The 22,232-nt window shown below is 40.8% G+C and overlaps 1 protein-coding gene across 6 annotated transcripts in view; it reads left to right on the forward strand.

Annotated features, from left to right (window-relative positions):
- LMO7 (LIM domain 7) overlaps nt 1-22,232 on the forward strand; it is a 212,263-nt gene that overhangs the window by 166,927 nt on the left and 23,104 nt on the right. For all 6 annotated transcript variants that reach the window (XM_061133687.1, XM_061133683.1, XM_061133686.1 and 3 more), the window contains 6 exons: nt 2,316-2,433; nt 5,361-5,503; nt 6,776-7,208; nt 9,531-9,839; nt 20,619-20,733; nt 21,814-21,975. In XM_061133687.1, the coding sequence (XP_060989670.1) occupies nt 2,316-2,433; nt 5,361-5,503; nt 6,776-7,208; nt 9,531-9,839; nt 20,619-20,733; nt 21,814-21,975 (1,280 nt within the window). The remainder of the gene's footprint in view (nt 1-2,315; nt 2,434-5,360; nt 5,504-6,775; nt 7,209-9,530; nt 9,840-20,618; nt 20,734-21,813; nt 21,976-22,232) is intronic.

A 22,232-nucleotide genomic window follows, 5' to 3' on the forward strand; every position in this document is an offset into this window, starting at 1 on the left:
TCATACCCCATTAAGTGGGCTTCCCTGGTGACTCAGTGATAAAGCATCCACCTGCCATATAGAAGATGCAGAAGATGCAGGTTTGATCCCTGGGTCAGGAAGATCCCCTGGAGGAGGGAATGGCAACCCACTCCAGTATTCTTGCCTGGAGAATCCCATAGACAGAGGAGCTGTGTTGAGAATACACCCTGGTGGAAGCTAGGAGGCTGATGATTCTAATAATCCAGGCAGGAGATAGGATGATTTGGATCAGGGTTGTGAAGATGGAGGTGGTAAGAAGTGGTCACCCCCTAGATATATTTAGAAGGCAGAGGGGCAGAATTTCCCAATGGGATCAGTTACATGTGAGAGAATAAGGAATCTGGGATGGCTCCAAGATTTCTGGCCTGTGTCCTGGAAGGATGGAGTTGGCTTTTATTGAAATGAGGAAGATGGGAGATGAGTGGATTATGGGATGAGCGTGGATGGTAGGATGAGCAGTCCTGGTCTTGGTCTGTTCAGTGAAGTTTGATTTGCCCATTAGACTTCCAAGCAGAGAATGAATAGTTGCATACATCCAACCAGACTACGGTAAAAAATCTGCCTCCAATGCAGGAATCCCAGGTTCGATCCCTGGGTTGGGAAGATCTCCTGGAGAAGGTAATGGCAACCCATTCCACTATTCTGGCCTGGAGAATCCTGTGGACAGTGGAGCCTGGTGTGCTACAGTCTATGGAAGTGCAAAGAGCTGGATGCAGCTGGGCACGCACAGACACACACAACCAGACTATAGTCTCACAGGGATCCCGAGGAATAAGTGGCCTTTAAAAAGGAATACATACTGTTGAAAGGGCTTTTAAGTTGAAGGGAAGAGTTCAGGAAAGACCTTCACTGCATCTGGAGGCTGAGTGATAATTTAAGAAGCTTTTTTAAAAGTCTGAGTAAGAGTTGATTGTGCTCTGATCTAGGGTGTTGGCAACAGAAATGGAAAGAAAAAGACACTGAATAAGAGGACCTGATAACTAATTGAACATAGGAAGAAGGGAGAGACAAAGGTGAAAAATGGTTCTCTGATTTTAAATGTGAATGCCTGGAGGGCAAGTAACACTATTAACAAGAGGAAAAACAGGTTTGGAGACAAAATTTTTGGCTATGTCATGTAGCCAAATAACCATGTGTTTATAGTCATATGACTTGCCACTTAACAAAATTCTTTCTAGATACTGTTTCCATTGATCCTGTTACAGTGGAGATTCCTAGGGGACATCCATGCAGAGATGTTTATTTAACAAGCAGTTGGAATTGATGCAGAGAGACTGGTCCTAGGCTATGGATTTGGGAGTCACTGGCATAGAGATCGTTACTGAATTCCTGAGCTAGCTGGGAAAGTGTGTTATTAAAAAAGTGTGGTGATGGCAGAATCTTGGGGAAGGCAAATTTAGGGGCCCAAGAAAGAGATGCAAAGCTGTTTAAATAAAACGGGAGTCAGTTACAATGAAATAAAAGCAGAAGTGGTAGGAAAGAACATTTTGGGTACCCCACACTCAAAAGCTTCGTGTCTCTTTACTTCTCAATATGCAGATCTGACCTCTCTTCCAGGAGGTCTGCCTCAGTTTCCCCTCCTCTGATGTGTGTATAGCACACACTTCTGGGCAACACCGTACTCTACTCAAAGTACCCTAGTTTGAGCTCTTCGAGACTTAACCCACATTACATCCTCATGGCAGCAGTCACACGTGGACAAAACAAAAACTGCCGTAATACAAAAGAGGATTATCATAGAGGTTATATAGTAACTGACTGTGGTCTTTGAGACCGAGCACAGTGCAGGGGCGGGCAGATCTTTATAGAACCCTTGAGAAGCAGCCGCAGCAGCACATGTCTTCATGGCATTGAACTTGAGGAGAAAATATCAGGTAATCTTTAAATAATTTAATAAGTACTCAGAAAAGGCAGCCAAACCTTAAAAGATTATCTCTGGGGGAGATAAAGACAGGTGATTCTAGGGACTAATAATTTTTTTTCTCTAATGTAATCTTTTTATGCATCGACTCCCTGAAATAAGAACATCAGATTATTTTTTTCAGCATGGTTCAGGGTTCATTTAGCCATTCTGTGAAAGAATTCACATTTGACTGGAGTGCTAGGCTCTAGTTTCTGCATTTTGGAAAAACACCATTTATCTCTGTAGTGCTATTTCTGTGATATTATCACGAAAGCATCTAGGTAGTACTGCAGAATTGTAGATGGAATTTCCAAATATAAGCCCAACCTTCCAGTTTTAACCTTGAATCCAGTTCCACGAACCTTGGTTACCATGAGTATTTTTGTCGTAGGAGTAAGTCCATGAGTGATGTCAGCGCAGAGGATATTCAGAGCTTGCGTCAGCTACGTTACGAGGAGATGCAGAGAATCAAGTCCCAGTTAAAAGAACAGGACCAGAAATGGCAGGATGTGAGTATGCTGCTTATTGGGAGATGGGGAGGATGTGTTTGTTGGCCTCTTCTTTCTTCTCCAAGAAGATAGTCAGTATACTCAAGGGACAGTTTTTCTTGCTATGGCAGATTACAGTTCCGTAGAAAATATGAGCAACTCCCTTTAAAAAAAAGTTTTAAACTCTTCTGCTCTATTTGTTGTATCTTAAAGGCCATTGTGAAACACAGAAGCTCTTTATCTTCTGATATTTTCTGTGGGTTCTAAAAAATGAGAAGCTGCTTCCTTGCAGTGTAGGTAACTTGTTTACTTGCGCTGATGGTTGCATCTGGGGTATGACTGTTAGTGATGCTCATGAAGGGGAAGACTTTGCTTAAGGTTTAGGGGGAGCAGGGGATCAGTACAGAGACTGGGGATCAACAGGGAGAGATCAAAGTGTTCTTAGAGTTAATAGAGAAGGTTTGGGGAGAAATGTGAATGATAATTCAGTACTATTTTAGTTAAAAAAGCAGTTATCGAATATGAATCAAAATAAGATGTTTTCACAGAGCTAATGTCTATTTGGATAAAGATTTAATCTTTAGTTTTGTCCCTGGCAGAAGAGAGCTGTGCCTTTTTTAAAAAGGGTCAGTTGTTATAGGCCAAAGTAGTGTAGGACTTCCCTGGTAGCTCAGCTGGTAAAGAATCTGCCTGCAATACAGGAAACCTTGGTTCGATTCCTGGGTCGGGAACATCCCCTGGAGGAGGGCATGGCACTCCAGGATTCTGGCCTGAAGAATTCCATGGACAGAGGAGCCTGGTGGGCTGCAGTCCATGGGGTCACAAAAAGTCAGACACGACTGAGCAACTTTCACTTTCACTGACACCTATACACTGTATATATTTATGGGCTTCCATGCTGGCGCTGGTGGTAAAGAACCTCCCTGCCAATGCAGGAGACATGTCCTACTCCAGTATTCTTGCCTGGAGAATCCCATGGCTAGAGGAGCTTGGCGGGCTACAGTCCATGGGGTCGCAGAGTTGGACACGACTGAGTGATTTTCACTTTCACAGTTCACTCTCAAAGGAGTCTAAGGGGCTTCCTAGGTGGCGCTAGTGGTAAAGAATCTGCCCGCCAATGCAGGAGCCACAGGAGACGCAAGAGATTGGGTTCAATCTCCCAAGTCGGGAAGATCCCGTGGAGTAAGAAGTGGCACCCCACTCCAGTATTCTTTCCTGGAAAATTCTGTGGGTAGAGGAGCCTGGCAGGCTATAGTCCATGGGCCACAAAGAGTCAGACATGACTGAGAGACAGCACAGCACCCAGCAAAGGAGTGTAAAGAATTATGATAGATAAATTATATATAGCAGACCCAGAGAGATCTGAGGACAACTCTATGGTAAGAGGGTTGAGTGGTAGCATGAACAGAAGGGTCACAGATAGTAAATCTTAATTTTCAAAGGAGTTAAATATTAAGTAACAAAGATGAAACCCTTGCTTTGGCCATGTTTCTAAATGCTACTTCTTCTTTTATTTGGGATCTCAATGTTATTGTCAAGAAACAGAAATTCAGTGTCAGTTTGCCAGAATACATGATGATTGGAGATGAAAGTGAGAGATACGGAGGGGTTATCCCTTAGGCTAAGTCAGGTGAAAATTCATGCTAGTTCTCCTACAGTCCTTCAGGACTGATGTGCACTGCTTTTATTCTTTCTGGAAATAGTTCATATTGATTTCAGGCTTTTTTTTTTTTTAAGCAGGAATGGCCCTGCCTGCTCCCAAAGGGTGTAAACCAAACCTATTTTATGTGCCTGGGGTGGGTGGGGGGTGAGGTTTTCTTTTTTTTTTTTTAGTCTGGGACTTTGCAGAAGGCTGCAGGGCCACTAGCAGTTCTCAGCATGTGACTTCTCTGGGTGGCACAGGGAAGTTGGTACCATCCAAACTGTCCTAACCCCCTGAATGTCAGAACCAGTTTAGGCCGCCAGGACTAATTTTAAAGATGAATCAGGTCGAGTGTCCCAGGGGTCACCCCCAGGATGTATCCTGGATGGTTGTATGGAAAGAGATGTCCACTGCTTCCTGTGTGATCTTCCTTATTGCTCTGTCCTTATGGGGAGTTGAACTGCTTTGAAATCAAGTTCTTGAGCCTTTTTGTTCAATCGCTCAGTCATGTCCGACTCTTTGTGACCCCATGGATTGCAGCACGCCAGGCTTCCCTCTCCTTCAGTATCTCCTAGAGTTTGCTCAAACTCATGTCCATTGAGTCAGTGATGCCATCCAACCATCTCACCCTCTGTCTGGCTTCCCCATTAAAGCCTTTCTACACTTGGCCCTCCCCTCCCAGGGTAGAATTGACCACTCGTTCCATACACCCCTGACTCTTTCATGCAATCCTTCACATTCGTTGTTGAATTTGATTTACCTGTCTGTCTTTCCCCTCTAGACTGAGAGTTCCTCTAGAGGAAGCACATTTTATTTGTCTGTGTGTTTGTGGCCCCGTTGCCTCCAAGTAGGGACCGATCTCTGTATTTGTTCCATGTGTGTGTCTATACTTAGACATGTTACAGTCATGTTCTGTTCTCGTTTGACTAATGAAACATGTCATTTCACGTAAGAACCAGATGATTGGAATGAGATGAAAATAAATTTGAAACAGTTCCCGACCTTTCTGACTTGGCATCTCATTACAAGCGTTTAGCATTCTTTGTGATATGGGCAGCAAGGCAGGCACTACCTGGGAAAACAAAAATGGGGTCTATCTTATTAGGTCAGGGCTTTTAGACAGACGCATGAGATAAAGGCTCGGTACAGAAACGCTGGCTATAAAAAGCAAAATTAGGGCACCTTGGCATCAAGTTGGAATGAATAGTTTTAGCGACGTAATGGGATCCTCTGGCGCGCACTCACTGCCGGAAAGGGTGTGTAGAAATTCAGGTGTGCCTGGGCTGACGTGATTTGCCTCTGTCAGGACCTTGCAAAATGGAAAGATCGTCGGAAAAGCTACACTTCGGATCTGCAGAAGAAAAAGGAGGAGAGAGAGGAGATTGAGAAGCAGGCTCTTGAGAAGTCGGAGAGAAGATCTAAGACGTTTAACGAAATGCTACAGGACAGGTAATGAGACTGAATGCATCACAGGGTTGGGGAAACCAGTGTTAGATATTTTGTGTAAGTGTTGTGAGCTCTACTTGTGCACCAATATTAGACTGTCATCAAATATGCATAAACCTTTGAGTGTTTTGCTCTGCAGTGAAAAAGCAAAGTACTGCTGTAATAAGTAGTGATTTGAATTAATGAAAGAAAGGAGTACTTAAAAGTGGTATTCGTTGTTCCTTTTACATTGTATATTCACATGCAGAATTGGCTAGTGTTGGCAATCTTTGCAAAAATAAACAACTTTTTCCTCCTTTTAAAGTAAATTTAGGAATGGAATGGTCAAAAAAAAATGGCTCTCATTCTTAGCTAAATTGTGTAAAATGTAACAAAGTTCTTTTTCATGTTGGCATGGTGCAATTAAAAATGTATTTTTAAAGGAAGACTATATAAACAGCCCTGTGGGGGTTTATCTTTTGCATTGCAACATAACAGGATAAAGGTCCAATTAAGCTTGCCTGTGGAGCAGTTGCTCGTGAAACCTTGAAATATTTACAGGTCAGGGAGAAGGCAAATATGCTTTAAGGAGAATGTCAAAAAGGAAATGTGCTGTCAGGTGAACTTAAACAAAGCACCTTTGTGCCCTAGAAGACAATGGTAAACACAGTTTCATTCACTTGAATGCAACGCAGTTGGCTTGAGACGTACTCCTTATTAAATGATAGCCAAGAGACTGTTTCATCAACTTCTCTGAAAGTAGGAATAGTGACTTTTAATCTGCTATAACTGTCCATGCAAAATCTACCAAGGTGTATGAAATCATATACTAACTTGATCTTATTGAGAGTCTGAATCTTTTGTGGTCTTCTATTTTTACGAAACTATAATAAATTGTATACAGGAACACTCTCAACCCTGTTAAGAAATCTGCATCTTTGGAAGGTTCAAATTGGCTGTCAGTTATCTTTCAAGTGTGTACGGAACTCTGAATAATCTCTTATTTAAAATTTTCTTATTTTCCTGTGAAATCCCTTTACAATTGCAAATACTTCAGAGATTTTTCTTAGCCTCTTTAAGGAAAAAAGAAAAAAAGTCAAGTTCTTAATCCTTCTTTGTGTGATGTTGAAAAATTCACATGTATTTATTCTCATATTCTATTTATTACATTATTATACCAAGTCAGCCATCTTTTTATTCCCATCCTTTTTTATGTTAATGACCAAAATAACATGTCTCTCCACCTCTGGGTGTCAAATGCATAATTTTGTGGTTATGGTGTTTCTTTCTGCTAAGGGAATCCCAAAATCAGATGTCTGCAGTTGCATCGAGAAGGAGACTATATTCTTTTGATGATGTATTGAATGAAGAAAAGCTTCCCCCTATGCTGCCTGTGTCAGAAGCCTATTCCCAGAGTGAGAGAGTAGAAGAGAAAGGAACGACTTATCCGACAGAAATTCCTAAGCAGGATTCTACAACTTTTGCAAAAAGGGAGGCTACTGTCACAGCTGAAGTTCAGTTTCCTGCTAGAAGCCCCGTGGAAGAACAGCGCCCAGCCTCTTTGTCTTCTCAGCATTCACTGAATACACAAATGGAGTCAACTCGAGTTTCAGCAACTCTCCCCAGAAGTTACCAGAAAAGCGATGCGGCCAGGTTAACATCTGTGGTCACACCGAGACCTTTTGGCTCTCAGTCAAGGGGAATCTCATCACTCCCGAGATCCTATACGGTAAACGTGTTCCCCGTTCCCTTAATCTGTTCTCCAGCTCTAAACACTGGTGAATTTGTGCATAGGTTTCTGTTAGAGATATTAGATATGTAAAGTATACTTAGCTTGTATATAGAGCAATTGTATTTTTGTCTATTTAGATTCAGTAGACATTTAATGCTTAAAATACAGCAACAATGCAGAACTGATTAAATTTCAAATTCAGTGAAAGTAGAGCTGACACATTTTTAAAAATAAACTACATCCTAAGGCAGAACATTTACTTAAAATTTTTTTTTAGTTTTTAGAATTTATTTTCATTGGAGGATAATTACAATATTGTGATGGTTTTTGCAATATATCAGCATGAACTGGCCAGAGTGTTCATGTGTCCCCCCATCCTGAACTCCACTCCCACCTTCTTCCCCACCCCACCCCTCTGGGTTGTCCCAGAGCACTGACTTTGATTGCCTTGCTTCAAGCATTGAACTTGCCCTGGTCATCTATTTTACATATGGTAATATGTGTGTTTCAATGCTATTTTCTCAAATCATCGCACCCTGGCCTTCTCCCTCAGAGTCCAAAAGTTTGTTCTTTATATCTCTGTCTCTTTTGCTGCCTTGCATATAGAATCATTGTTCTATTTCAGTCTTCATTCTGTATGATAGGCTCCAGTTTCATCCACCTGTGGCACATACACACAATGGAATATGACTCAGCTATAAAAAGGAATGCGTTTGAGCATTGACTTTTTAGTGTCACATTTTCTCAGATGTATCTGTTTTAAAGTACTGTGTGCGCGCGCAGTTGCTTCCAATTCTTTGCGACCCCAGGGACTGTAGCCCGTCCATGAAATTCTCCAGGCAAGAATACTGGAGCGGGTTGCCATTTCTTTCTCTAGGGGATCTTCCCAACCCAGAGTCTCTTGAACCCCCTGCATTGACAGGCAGGTTCTTTCCCACTGCACCACCTGGGAAGCCCCATTGTAAAGTCTTAGGTTGTACTATATGAAGTTGCCAGGAGTTAGTTCTTTTTGACCTATGAAACAGCAGTTTCATGCAGTTTAACCTAAATATTTTCAGGTGATTATGCCCAAATTTTCTATGTATCCTCATTTCCCACTTCATTAGAACTTGATACCCTTGAATGTAGTTATTAAAATGTATCTCATGGTTCAAAAAAATACATATTTTATTGGGATTTTAAAGAATATAAAATCATTTGCTCTGAGAATGAACCAGTGCCATGTACCTGAAAGTGATTGTATTAATTTGAATTATGTAAAAGGAAGCAAGACAGTCTTGAGCACTTTGGTATTCAAATTCCTTTTACCTCTGCCTATGTAGAATCCTAAAAATCTAAGAGAAAAGATTTGATTAAAAAAATTCAAAGTGAGGAAAGCCTGCCTAAACTAACCAGAAAAACCCATGACCATTATATTAAGTAAACACAGATATATTTGACAATATAAAAATTAAATTTATATGATAGACACCATTAATGTAGTCAAAAGACTGCATTTATATAGGCTTAGAAAAATATTAGTAAAATATATTTTATATATAGGTTTAATATCCCTAAGATTTAAAATGCTCCTACAAACTGATAAGGAAAAGATAAACAGTAGAAAAGCGGATGTATAAATGAATGGCCAGTTCAAGGGAGAGGGACTTTGAATGGTTGGTTACATAAAGCGCATAGAAGCATGTGTAGTCTATTAGAGCAAGCATGAAGTGTACAGCTTTTTACCCATGAGATGACAAAGATTTAAAATGTTCAAAATGTGTGGTGTTAACAAGGATGCAGAGACACTGATATTCTTACACGTTAATTTGGGAGTGCATTGCTACAGTTTTTAAAGATATATGTGTATGTGTGTGTGTGTACAAAAGTTTTATTTTATATTACACATATAAAATATTCTTTGGTTAAGTTTGCTTTTGGGAATTTATGCTATAAAAATAAACATATGTAATATCTTGGGCACAGTTTAAATGACATTGAAGTATAATCAAATGAATAAACTATAGATATCCATAGTGTGGAGTATTCAACTGACCTACCTTAGATTTCTGTCCGTTGACCTGGAGTAATGTAAATGAGCAAAGCATGTTTTAAAGGTCTGTTTATAATATAAACACTTCTGTAAAATCAGCTGTTCCTCCCACTTCGTATGTGCATATCTGTTAGTGTCAAAGAACATGCTCCAACCTTTTAGTAATAGTGACTTTGCTGTGGGAGGTATATGTTACTTTTGTTACTTTCAAATATTAATCTAATATATATACTTTTAAAATAGAAATCTAATAGAACAGCAAGTTTACAATGATGTTTCCTCTTTAGATGGATGATACTTGGAAGTATAATGGAGACATGGAAGGCATTAAGAGAGCCCAGAGCAGTTCAATCAGCATCTCTGTGCAAAGACCGGACACAAGCCAGCTTGCGTCCGGCTCATCCAGTGAAAGAGAGGCCGACGCGCCCAGAGAAAGTGTGATGCGGTTGCCCTCGCCTACACCCCCCTACTCATCTCTTTCCCAGGATCAGGCTGCCACTTCTAAAGACACATTGTCTTCAATATCTAGCCCTGATTTAACATCTGAGCTTGGAGAAGGGAGAAGCTCGCCACCGGCAGAGGTCCCCAGATCACAGGTGAGTTTGGAAAGGCTTTTTAATAACCTACTGCTCAAAAACTTAAGGATTTAAATCAGAAAACCATGTTTCTCACCTCTGGGCATGACAGTCTGGGCTGATAATGTATCATTGATATTGCATTTTATTTTTAACAGATCTTGGAGGAGGTAGATCTCTTCCAACTCTGTTGATGGATCCAGATGACCCTTATGCTATGGGTGTAAGAAGAGTTTTTGGACCAGTCTCCCTCTAGTTAGGCTGGGTTTGCTCCCGACTCCCCATTTCAGCAGCTGTTGACTTGCACTCCTGGTGCTCATCAGTCCAGGTGCAGGTGCAAGGGTAACTCGGGGAGTTTCAGATGCAGGTCTAGTAGTTAAATGGGTAATAAAAGCCGCTTCTCGGGAAAGTGAACTTAACCACAAGGAGAAATTGATACATATGAGAGGGACTGGCCTGTGAGGACATGGCACTTCTTTTTTACCATGTGAAAGGTGTGGTGGTGGTGGTTTAGTTGCTAAGTCGTGTCTGACTCTTGTAACCCCATGGAATGTAGCCTGCCAGGCTTCTCTGTCCATGGCATTCTCCAGGTAAGAAAACTGGAGTGGTTTGCCATTTCCTTCTCCAGGGGATCTTCCTGACTCAGGGATTGAACTGGGGTCTCCTACACTGCAGGCAGATTCTTTACCGACTGAGTTACCAGGGAACTTAACCACAAGGAGAAATTGATACATATGCGAGGGACTGGCCTGTAAGGACATGGCACGTCTTTTTCTAACATATGAAAAGTGTAGTGACTTGCAATACTAATTTATACTCTGGAAAGTCTAGAGTTTTGTACCACTCCTTATCTTATAAGGGTAATATTGAGCCTTAGTTACAGTATGAAGATTGCATTCTTTAGCATTTGGAGTCCAAATAAAATGTATCATCAGAAGAAGAATGGGGGCATTTGTAGTTTTTTCCTACTTAAAATCTGATAGATAGCTTTAAGAGAATTATTAGGTAATGAATGTTCTTTTACTGTGTTTTTACACATAGGCTAAAAAGTTGTTGCTTGTCTGCATGTATGCTAAGTTGCTTCAGCCGTGTCCAACTCTGAGATCCTGTGGGATGTAGCCTGTCAGGCTCCTCTGTCCATGGGACTCTCCAGGCAAGAAGACTGGAGTGGGTTGCCTCCTTCAGGGGATCCTCCCGACCCAGGAATCCAATCCAGTTCTTATAGATCTCCTGCATTGGTAGGCAGGTTCTTTACCACTAGCGCCACCTGGGAGGCCCTGTTGCTTGTCTAGAGAACCTAAAGAAACTTCTCTTTTGGAAAAAGCCTTCATTAAGCAATCCGATAGTTGTATGAACCCTTTAGTGTGGAGGTGCTTTTATGGCCCTGTGACTTAGTCTAGCCTTTTCTGGTACCTTACTAGAGTGTATATTTTCCAAGGCACAACATCAAGTATATATATATATAGCTTGGCCTAAGTTATATTAATGAAATACCTTTGTGTAAAATATGATATAGTGTATTTTAGTATCATTCATTTTTATCAGTACAGCAAAGCTTTACAAGTTTAGAGTAAGCTTTTCCTCTTCATGATTATAAAAGACTCTGTGCTTGAGAAAATTTGGGAATGTAGGAAAATATGCATAATAAAAATGGTTTGGTAATTCCATCATTCAGGGAGATTCTTTAACACTTAGGTATATCTCTTCCAGTTTTTCTATCCATATTTATAAACGTATATAAGCCAATCTCTTCAGGTTGCTAAAAAAATCACTGGTTGTAAATTATGTTTTAACTTCCGTTTTAAAGAACTGGGGATATATAATTAGCATCATAAGTCTCAGTGGATGAGAAGAATAGCCTCTGTTGCACTTGGGGATCATAAGGTGCCAGTGGATGAATAATAGAGAGCGAGGTGCCTTTTGTTTTATGGACTTGCCAGTTTGCCTTCCTCTTTTCAAACAGCAGATCCCACGGAGCAGCCTGATTACTGTCCTGTGTGCTCAGTGATGGCAACTCCCTCAGGGTGGCGGGACTAGCTGCCTCCGTGGATTAAGAAAAAGCCTGAGTGTGGGTGTGTGTTCCAGGTCAGAGCAGTTCAGAGGAACCTGAGTTCCCATGGCATCGTTTCAGGTTTCTTCATTAGTGCATTTATGCCTTTAGTCACCCAACTTGAAGTGGAATGCTACCAGGCAAAATTAGGCTTGAATTAAAAAGTGGAGCAAAAAAAAAAAATAAGTGGAGCAGTTGGAATTCAGTTGGAATTCTTGACCAAATGTCTGTGTTATATGATCACTTGCCTATTCTGGAGATGCTTGATGTGTCCACTTCCACACTCTTGAGGAAAGTGACGTGTATAGCACTGCCCTGCTCTTATCACACAGAGGGTGCTTGCTGACCTGGGAAAAGGGTGTGGAATGCACAGAACAGACTAGGACCAGTATGGCAAGGGTGAATGCAACACGCCTGCAAGTTATCCAGTTCTAGGAGTTCAGAGTAGAGAAAAATAAAAAGTAGTGTCTGGCTGAGCATTGAGATGTCTTTCTCTTTTAACTGAAGCATAGTTGATTTGCGGTATTCTATTGGTTTCAGGTGGACAACTTGGTAGCTTTGTAAAAGAGTGTTCTTCAGGTCTTCTTCCTTTACTACACGTGTGTGGGCAGTATCCTTTCCTGTCTTCCTACAGCATCTCTCTTGACGTTGTTACCCTTTTCTATCCTTGCTTCCGTTACCCTAGTTGCAGCCCTTTCCCTCATCAATGCAAACACTTTGTAAATAGTCACAGATCTTTGTGCATCCTACACAAGGCTGGCCCCAGATTAACTTGCATGATGCCAGGCTGGACTGGGTAACTTCTCTGCTTCAAAGGCCCCAGTGCCATGCTGCGGCTCCTTCAGTGAAGTTCAGAGCACTCAGGGGAACACTGCGGTCCCTCATGACCGGTGCCAAATTCTCTCTGTAGCACTGGCACAGCTCATGTTTACTGAATGCTTGTCGTGTCAGTAGGCTTGGCAGGGCATGATTTTATTGAATCCTCACAATGAACCTCTTCTTGCTGTTTTGTCGCTGTGGAAATGGAGGCATGAAGTGGTCGTGATACTTCTCCACGTCCACACAGGGTACTGAGTGATGGAGTCAGGATGTGAACTTAGGCCATGTGGCTCGAGGTTGCCTACATCACCCTATGTTGTGAGAAAGAGAGGGGAAGTAGCTGAAAGCTCCTCACGTGAGACTGCTCGACTTCTCTGAAACACACCATTCACTTTCATGAACACATCATGTGTATTTTTGTTCTTATTGTTGCCCTATTTTAAAATGTTCATTTTAACCATCTCTGTGTTTTGAAGTCTTCCTGTTCCTTCAAAGCCCAGAGGATTTGTTCCTTCCTGGGTCAAAATGTCTGTTTCCTCTCCCTTGTTGGAACTGAATTTTTCACCCTTGAAAGTTTCATTCGCTGAATTTTTTTCTTGTCCATATGTTTGTTTCTCCTTCACTGGTATTCTTCCCTGGTGGCTCAGGCTGCCTGCAATGCAGGAGACCCAACCTGGGTAGGAAGATCCCCTGAAGAAGAGAATGGCTACTCACTTCAGTATTCTTGGCTGGAGAATTCCATGGACAGAGGAGCCTGGTGGGCTACAGTCCATGGGGTCACAAAGAGTCAAGACATGACTAAGCAACTAACACGTTCATTGTTTTTACTTTTCGGCTTTTCAGTTGGCATTTAAGGGTTTACCGACATGAATGGCATTCAAGGCCTTTATGACTAGACTGAAGTATGAACTTGATGCAGCAAGTTATTCAGGTCCTTATAGGTACTTTAATGTGGGAATTTTAGGATTAAGGGGTATTAAAGGAATGGGAGCACTGTGACGTTCTAGAGAATTATTTTAAGGAGGTGAAATCTAAGGGCAGAGATGGGCTAGTAGCCTGACACAGAATTATGGTATGAAGGGAGTTCATAGCATAAAGAGCAAAGACTTAATGAAGGAAGAGCGTAATTACCTCATTTAAAATCTGCTCAGGAATTTCTTTCTCATTCCACTGCTGATCTGGAGTTTTATTTCGCTCTCTTTCCCTTTCTTCCCTACTTCTTTTATGGGAGTGCTTCTTTTTCCTTCTCCCTTGCCATTCCAGGCTAGCAGGGCGATTCTCGGGGGAACCCAGAGCAAGAGGGAGCAGTTTGGCTCCCCGAGTCCTCCAGCCTGCTCCGACTGCCTTGCATGTGCCTGTTCCCCGCAGAAGGGTGTTGCCCAGGTTTTTGTTTTGTTTTCTGTCTTGTCTGAGCCCTCTGCTCTCAAATCTCAACCAAGTCCTTATTTCAGGACCTTTGCTCCAGATTATTAAATCAGAACCCAGAATCAGGATGATAAATACATGTGGAGGGAAGGAAGCTTTTTACACCTCTGATGCCCAAGTCTGCAGTAGTGCCTCTTTTAAGAGTACCCAGGTTTTCCCTTCTCACAGCTTCCTCCTGTGCATCTTACCTGCTTGTCACCTTCACTGGACCCTAATCTCTCCAAGGGTGGGAAGCTAGTCTATTTTGCTCGCTGTTAGTGCAGTGCCTGTACCTGTAAGTATTTGCTGAATGTTGACCGAGTTCTATTATAATACCTTTAGAGCCATGTGTGTGAGAGTTAAATAAGAATTTCTTTTGTTGTTCTGGAAACTGCCTAAGCAGCATATATTACCATGTATAACATTGTTTCCATGGGAAAAAGAAGATAATTAATGGGCATCACCTATGTGCCTTGGCACCGTTTAAATATTTCATTTAATCCCCTCAATAACTTAGCAAAGTATATGGTATTATCCTCACTTTTACCAGTGAAATACTTGAGATTTAAAAGTTATGTAACATGCCCCAGGCTGGTTAGATTCTTAGGCCACAGTTGCAATTTCTCTGACCCTAATTTATTTTTTTTGAAATGTGACATGCTTAAATTGGAAAAGAACCTTGTATCTAGTTAAAACACCAAATGTTGACTTATTTTAACATCGCCATGTGCTTAGAATTTAGAGCCAGTGTGGACTGAAATATCTTCTGGTTCATAAAGAGAAAATCATTCTTAAAATTATTTTGAAAGAAGGTAGATATTTATTAAAACTTAGCCCAATTGAATCTAATTCTGAGATTCAGACTTTGAAATCTACCCAGTAGGCAATAAGGAGCTACCAGAAATTTTAAAACAGAGTGTGATATAATAATTGGCATTTTCTGTAACTAAAGTTCAGGCAGCTGTGGGGAAGATGGGAAGAAGGAAAGGCTGGAGGCAGGAGAGCCAATTAGAAGGTTACCCAGGGCAGTTTAGAGGGAAGCTATGACCTGAGTTAAGATGAGCTTAAAGGATGGAAGGATGGGGGATATTCAAGGTAGATTTGTGGCTTGTGGACTTGCTAACACTTTATTAAGGGCATGTGTGTGATGGATTGTGGGGGGGGGGGGCATTGTGTAGAGGTAGCCTGGGGAGCATTTAGGGGGAGGAAGGAGGAAGAGGCCCAGAAAGAACCTAATGTTTCTAACTTGGGCTTCTGGTTGAATAGTGAGGTAATTAACCCATATGTGAAAAGCAAGAGGTAGAAGAGCAGGTTTAGGGAGGAAGAGAATAAATATAATTTTGAATGTGTTGGGACTTAGGTAGTAGTTGATGACCATGCATGAGGTTTACTCAGGAAAACATGTGGTCAAGAAAGTGGGAGACTGACTAGGGAAGAGGAGCAGCAACAGAAGGAAACTAGAAAGAAGAGGAACACACTAATGAAATCAGGAGGTGGCCGAGGGATGGAGAAGAAAGGCCGGAGGAACCAGATAATGGGCGACTTGGAAGTCTGTTTCCTGAAAGCCAGAGGCGTTGGTAGTGCCCGATGGGATGAGGGCTGAAAATGGATTTGATCGGTAAGAGATAAGCTTGGGAATGGGCTGAGTCAAGTGGTAGAGCTGGCAGGACCACCTGCTTCCTTGGGGTGGATCATGGGGAAGGGGAGAAGGTAGATAGAGACTCATCTTCAGTGAAGGATGAGCTGCGCCATGATTTGAGGGCTACTCGCTATGGCTTCCCTTGTGGCTCAGCTGGTAAAGGGTCTGCCTGCAATGTAGGGGACCTGGGTTCAATCTCTGGGTTGGGAAGATCCCCTGGAGAAGGGAAAGGCTACCCACTCCAGTATTCTGGCCTGGAGAATTCCATGGACTGTATAGTCCACGGGGTGGCAAAGAGTCGGACACGACTGAGCGACTTTCACTTTCACTATGTTCTCATCCACTAAGACCCTGAAAAAAAACACAAAGAAAAAAAAAAAGACACAAAAGAACCATGTAGCCAACATCAAAGATTGTCTGTTTCCTTTGTTATTTATGATTTTACAGCCTAAATCTACTTTTAGTGTATTTTTATTTTATCGACTGAAGTAGGCTCTCTTTTAAGTGAACAGGCTTATCTGATCAACAAAGTTTGCGAATGCCCATCTGACTTGTTAGTATATAAAGTTGACCCTGCTGTTCATTACTTTCCATCTGTGGTGATACTAGAATCCAATCCAGGAATCAAATCCAGGTCTCCCGTGTTGCAGGTGGATTCTGTATCAGCTGAGCCTCGAGGGAAGCCCAAGAATAGTGGAGTAGGTAGCCTATCCCTTCTCCAGCAGATCTTCCCAACCAGGAGTTGAACCAGGGACTCCTGCATTGCAGGTGGATTCTTTACCAACTGAGGTGTCAGGGAAGCCCTATTAATTCATTAGACCTCATAAAAATCAGTCTGCTTATGGCTATGCCAGATAATCCTATTTTTGTTGGAAAAATCTCAGCTTCAAGTCTGTATTTCTGGGCTTTGCTGGTGCCTCCTGCCAGTGCAAGAGACATGGGTTCGATCTCTGATCCAGGAAGATCCCACACCACAACTGTGCTCTAGAGCTTGCAGACTGCAACTGCTGAGCCCACGTGACAAAACTAATGAAACCCGGGAACCCTAGAGCCCATGCTCCACAATAAGAGAAGCTCAAGCAGCACAACTGGAGAGTAGCCCCTGCTTGCAGCAACTAGAGAAAAGCCCACACAGCAATGAAGACCCAGCATAGGCAAAAATAAAAATAAGTGAATAAAAAATTCTAGAGAACGTCAGATGACTAAGAGAGGTTGAGAAGAATGAGGAGAAATTAAAAAGTGTATATTTCTGTTTAAATTGAGGAAAGTTGTTTTTATTTTCGATGCTGGTATGTTGGTGATTGTACTCTATCTTTACCAGAATAGGCAACTGTCACCACTTGGCGTAGTTCTTTACCAGTCATCAAGACTCTAGATTTCCCCCAATAATGTATATTCCTGGTTCCATCCAGTTCAAAAGAAAATTCCCATAACATCATCTTCTGAAACTTGGACCCTTTGTAAAATCCTCACATGGCATATTTCTCATGAGAAAAACCAGGAGGCACAAATCCTAAGTGAAATCAGAGTTGAATGGATTATGTGTGACTCTAATTATAGACATATGTTAGTTGCTCAGTCATGTCTGACTTTTTGCAACCCCATGGACTGTAACCCTCCAGGCCCCTCTGTCCATGGGATTTTCCAGGCAAGAATATAGAGTAGGTAGCCAATCCTTTCTCCAGTGGATCTACCTGACCCAAGGATCAAACCCAGGTCTCCCACATTGCAGGTGTATTCTTTACCATCTGGGCCACCAGGGAAAGCCACTTTACCTACAAAAAGTTTCAAGGATAATCTAATTCAAGAACCCAGGATTCCACACACATGCCACAGTGACTGTACTTGGAGGAAGCCATGCAAGAGGGGTCTCTGGGGCCCTTTCCTTGAACCGTGACCACCCACTTTAATCCTTTTGGTATAGGTTTTGAGAGGAAGATGGTCTGCATGGGAAAATAGGGTTTTGGAAACTGGAAGCTTAAAAATTAATGCCATTGTGAGAGGAAAGTCTCTGCCAGACTCAGTGAAATGCCTGAGGCTACCTGGCTGTTGATAGAAATAGACCTGTAATTGGTTCTCTCTCCTTTGTCTGTGTGCTTCCCCAGGACCCACGTAATAGGCTGCCAGACTGTGGCCACAATGAGGCTGACCTCCTCTGTTAACTGTTTCAGAGAGGTGGTTGTTTGCCCTTTTATTATGTTCAAGTAGAGATTTAGCTCCAGGTAAGAGCAGTCCTTTAGAAGACAATTCTTCTGGTCTAATACAATTGTGAGGCTCTTCCATCTATGGCTTAAGCTCATTCTCTTTTATCCTGTGTTTGGTGCAACAGGATACTGTTCACTTACTCTTGCCCACAAAGTATTCTTTATTGTAGTTTGGAACTGTTTATTAAAACTCTGTCCTGTCTCTTATTCTTCAAGATATAAAAAACCTCAGTTAGTATCTTGGAATTTCTAATCCATTGTTTGTCTCTGTGGCCTTATATAGCAATAGATTCTGCACTCTAATTGGCTTTAGGTCAGAGTATGGAGGAGTGGAGTTGGGTAAGAGTGGTGAAGATGACCACTTATTTTCATTGAGTCATCTCTAAGTGTGTGGTGGTTTTGGTTAAGGAGTAGAACTTACCAGTAATTTTTTTCTATTCATAGCAGAGTTTTATTGTATTCCAGTGACTGGTATCCATCAGGCTGATCATTAATGAGTATTCTTACTACCTACATCTCGGTTCCCATATTTCAACTGCCTTATATGATGTCTGATGAAAAAAAAGTTTCTATATTCTTAGCTACACTGTTATTTTTTCTTAAAAAAGTCTGTACCCACTCTTGAAGAGTCAGTAATTATTTCTTGAGACTTAGGACTATGCCTAATTCATCTTTATTTCCTAAGTGTTTTAATCGGAATGGATGCATAATAAATGTATGTTGAACAAATGAGTAAGTGTATATTGTTATAGCACTTACTTCCATGTCCATATAATACAGAAAATTCTTGATCCTTTATTCAGTGCCTCTCTTGTCTTCCTTCTAATTCATATGTAATATCACAGTTTTTCTTAGAATATAGTCACTTGAATTTTAAACTTATTTTAAAGGTGCAAAAATTTGTGAATTGCCCACTGGTCCTAGGTCTGGGTTTAACTGCCAAATTAAAATTGAGAAGTTATAGGTTTTTCCTGGAAAATAAAGTGACTTTAAGAGGAATTTTTCTTTTTAAACAATTAAGTCTAAGTTCTTGATAATTGTGAATCAAAGAGCTGGAAACACTGATCTGGACACAAAGGCTCAAATTTATGTCTACTCTTTACCCCAAACAAAAAATATAAATTATGGAGATTAATTAAATTTTTCACAGACATAGTATACTGTAAAACTGAAAACATTTCTTTGGAAAATGGCTTAAAGTCCATGAAACTGAGAATTTGTTGCTGTGGACTGTAGTGGAGATGGGAATAAAGGTCTGCCAGCTGTCCAAGAGGCTCTTGTGTTTATGGGCTGCTGTTACTTCAAGGAGGTTGTGGCCTGGAGCTCATGGTGTCTCAGGGGCCCTCTTGGCATCTTACTAGTGGTTCCTCGGGAGTGACCTAGTTCTGCATTTTGCAGCATAAGTAGCTTTTACCACTACATCTTCATGAAGCAGTAGGAGAAGCAAAAATGTCTTGGCAGACATAGAGATGCCCATTAGGGAATGGTACCACTCCTAGAAAAGTGATTCTGGTTGTTGAATTTGTGCCTACAAACCCCTCAAAATTATTCAGCTAAATATGTTAAACACTGGAGGTAGTTTTTTTAAAGTATGGTGGAATTTTAAAAATAAGTGATTTAAATCTTTTTTGTGTTTTCAAAGTGGCATTTTGTTGCCATATATTTGAGATAGAATGGGTAAATTTTGAAAGAACAGCATGTTAATTTGATACATTTATATATTGTAATGTGATTGCCTTTGTAGTGATAATTAACATCTTTCACATTACATAATTATCTTTTCTCTTTATGGTTGGAAATTCTACTCTCTTAGCAAGTTTGATTATAGTAAGATATTATTTATAGTCACAATATTGTGTATTAGATCTCTAGGGCTCCTTTTACTGTTCATTACAAGTTTGTACCTTAAAGACCATCTGTTCTTTCCTCTCACCCCCATCCCCTTGTAACCACCACTTTACTCCCTGTTTTATGAGTTTGGCTTTGAGATTCGACATATAAGTGATATTATATGTACTTGTCTTCCTTTGTCTTGGAGAAGGAAATGGCAACCCACTCCAGTACTCTTGCCTGAAAAATCCCATGGACGGAGGAGCCTGGTGGGCTGCAGTCCATGGGGTCACAAAGAGTCGTACAGGACTGAGTGACTTCACTTTCACTTTCACTTTTCCTTTGTCTGACTTACCTCACTTTAGCATGGTGTCCTCAAGTTTCTTCCAAATTGTTCCAGATGGCAGGATATCCTTTTCCTCATGGCTGAATAATGTTCCATTTTGTGTATATATGTGTGTGTGTGTGTGTGTGTATAGTGTATATATATGCCATATCTTCTCAGTCAACTCCATTCCTGGGTAACAAGAAATGGTCTAAAACTGAGGCTTGAGCGTATGATGAGCAAAAGCCTAAGCTTTATCGGTATAAATCAACTGATTTATAGTATTCATGCAAAGAACAATAGCCATAGTTATAAAGATTTCCCTTATTTTAGCAGAAAATAATAAACTGAGAAATATTTACATAAATGAAAGTTTTACCAAACCCAGGGAGGAGAAGAATGGTGTTTCTGGTTTATCATGAAATAATTCCAGTGTGCCCTGCACGCAGCCTCCCTTCTTTGGCAGATAGACTTTCCTCCATGTGGGTGCCAGGGACACTTGATCCCACCGTTTCGTGTTTGTTTTCAGGATCAGTTCAGTGATATGAGAATCAGCATAAACCAGACGCCTGGGAGCAGTCTTGACTTTGGGTTTACAGTAAAATGGGCTTTTTCCAGGATCTTCGTAGCATCAGTTGAAGCAGGTAAATCATAGATTTTGCCCTACTGTAGTTTTTTCTTGTTTGTTGTCCTTTGCTGTTCAACGTCCCCCTCCCACCCCCTCTCCCAGCCCAGAAATTTGCTTATTTGGTAGAGGAGGAGAAAACACATGTAAAAAATGCAGCAGTAAAGTGAAGAGATGTGTCTTCTTCCTGGAGACTAATGGAGTTATGAATTACATATTGTTTGATCTTGCCTAGTTAATTTTAGTTTTGAAGAGCCATAATTTTGTGAGTGTTACAGAATTCATTTATCAACATTTTAGACTTAATATTTGGAAATACTAGCAAATTACTAAACTGAAGATCCAGAAAGAACTGTCCTTGTGTTTGTGGTGGATACATAGGTACTATATATCATCAGTGTTTTCTGAGCATCTAATGGATCTGCTGCCCATGGACCCCGGAGGATGCTTCAGGACTTTTACAAAAAGGATTGCCCCTCCTCCACCCAGGATTATTCCAAATTAGGCCCAGGAACTCTTAGCAAAATATTACAAGACCTGAAATTAAATGAAAGCTTTTGTATATACGAGGAGTTCCTCATTTGCATGTTTTAGCTATATGAAAATGAATACTCACTCTGGTTATTTCTTTGAGACTTCAAGCCTGATTTAATTAGATAATGATAGGTAGTAATTTTAAGCCATTTTAAGTGACCTTTTTTTTTTTTTTTCTCTCCATTCCAGAGCGCATCTGGCTTTGGAAGCTCAGCTAAAGTACAATATATACTTTACGTTTTTAATTTAAACATACTTAAAATTTTTCTTCTTAGGTTAATAAAGCAATTTTATTGAATAGATGGCTTTATCATTTCTCCTTTAAATGATAAGAAAGATACATATCATAGAATAAAAAAAATACCTTTGGTTGCCTTGTAATTTTGTAGCTACTCAGATGTTTGATAACTTTAAGAAATTCTGTGACTCTTCTGCAACTGAAAAGATAAGAGAAATGCTTAGGTGATGTTAAGAAGTCATTATTTTCCTTAATTTAAATGAGCAGTGACTAGTAGAACATGTTTTTATTTTTCATTGGTGGTTTCATTTATTTTGCTTTATTTAGGTAGCCCAGCAGAATTTTCTCAGCTACAGGTAGATGATGAAATTATTGCTATCAACAACACCAGGTTTTCATATAAGGACACAAAAGAGTGGGAGGAAACCATGGCTAAGGCCCAGGAAACTGGGAGCCTAGTTATGGATATCAGGCGCTATGGAAAGTCTGGTGAGTTGGTTATCCCACTGCGTTTGACTTTCTAAACTGGGAGCTGGTCTTTGGCAAGTGGTTATAACAGCTTGCTTCAATAACATTTTTTTCTCTCTCCATTTCACTTTTTTGTTTTTTGGCTGAAAGTTGTTTGTGGTTATGTTGAAACATCTTGAATGATATTTCTTTGGATGTTCTGTCTGAAAACTTTTCACTAGCAAATTTACTGAATTCTACACTATTTATTGACTGATTGATGTGCTGAACTGGCTTTG

The sequence above is a fragment of the Dama dama genome, chromosome 30 (genome assembly GCF_033118175.1).
Source record: "Dama dama isolate Ldn47 chromosome 30, ASM3311817v1, whole genome shotgun sequence".
NCBI lineage: Eukaryota > Metazoa > Chordata > Mammalia > Artiodactyla > Cervidae > Dama > Dama dama.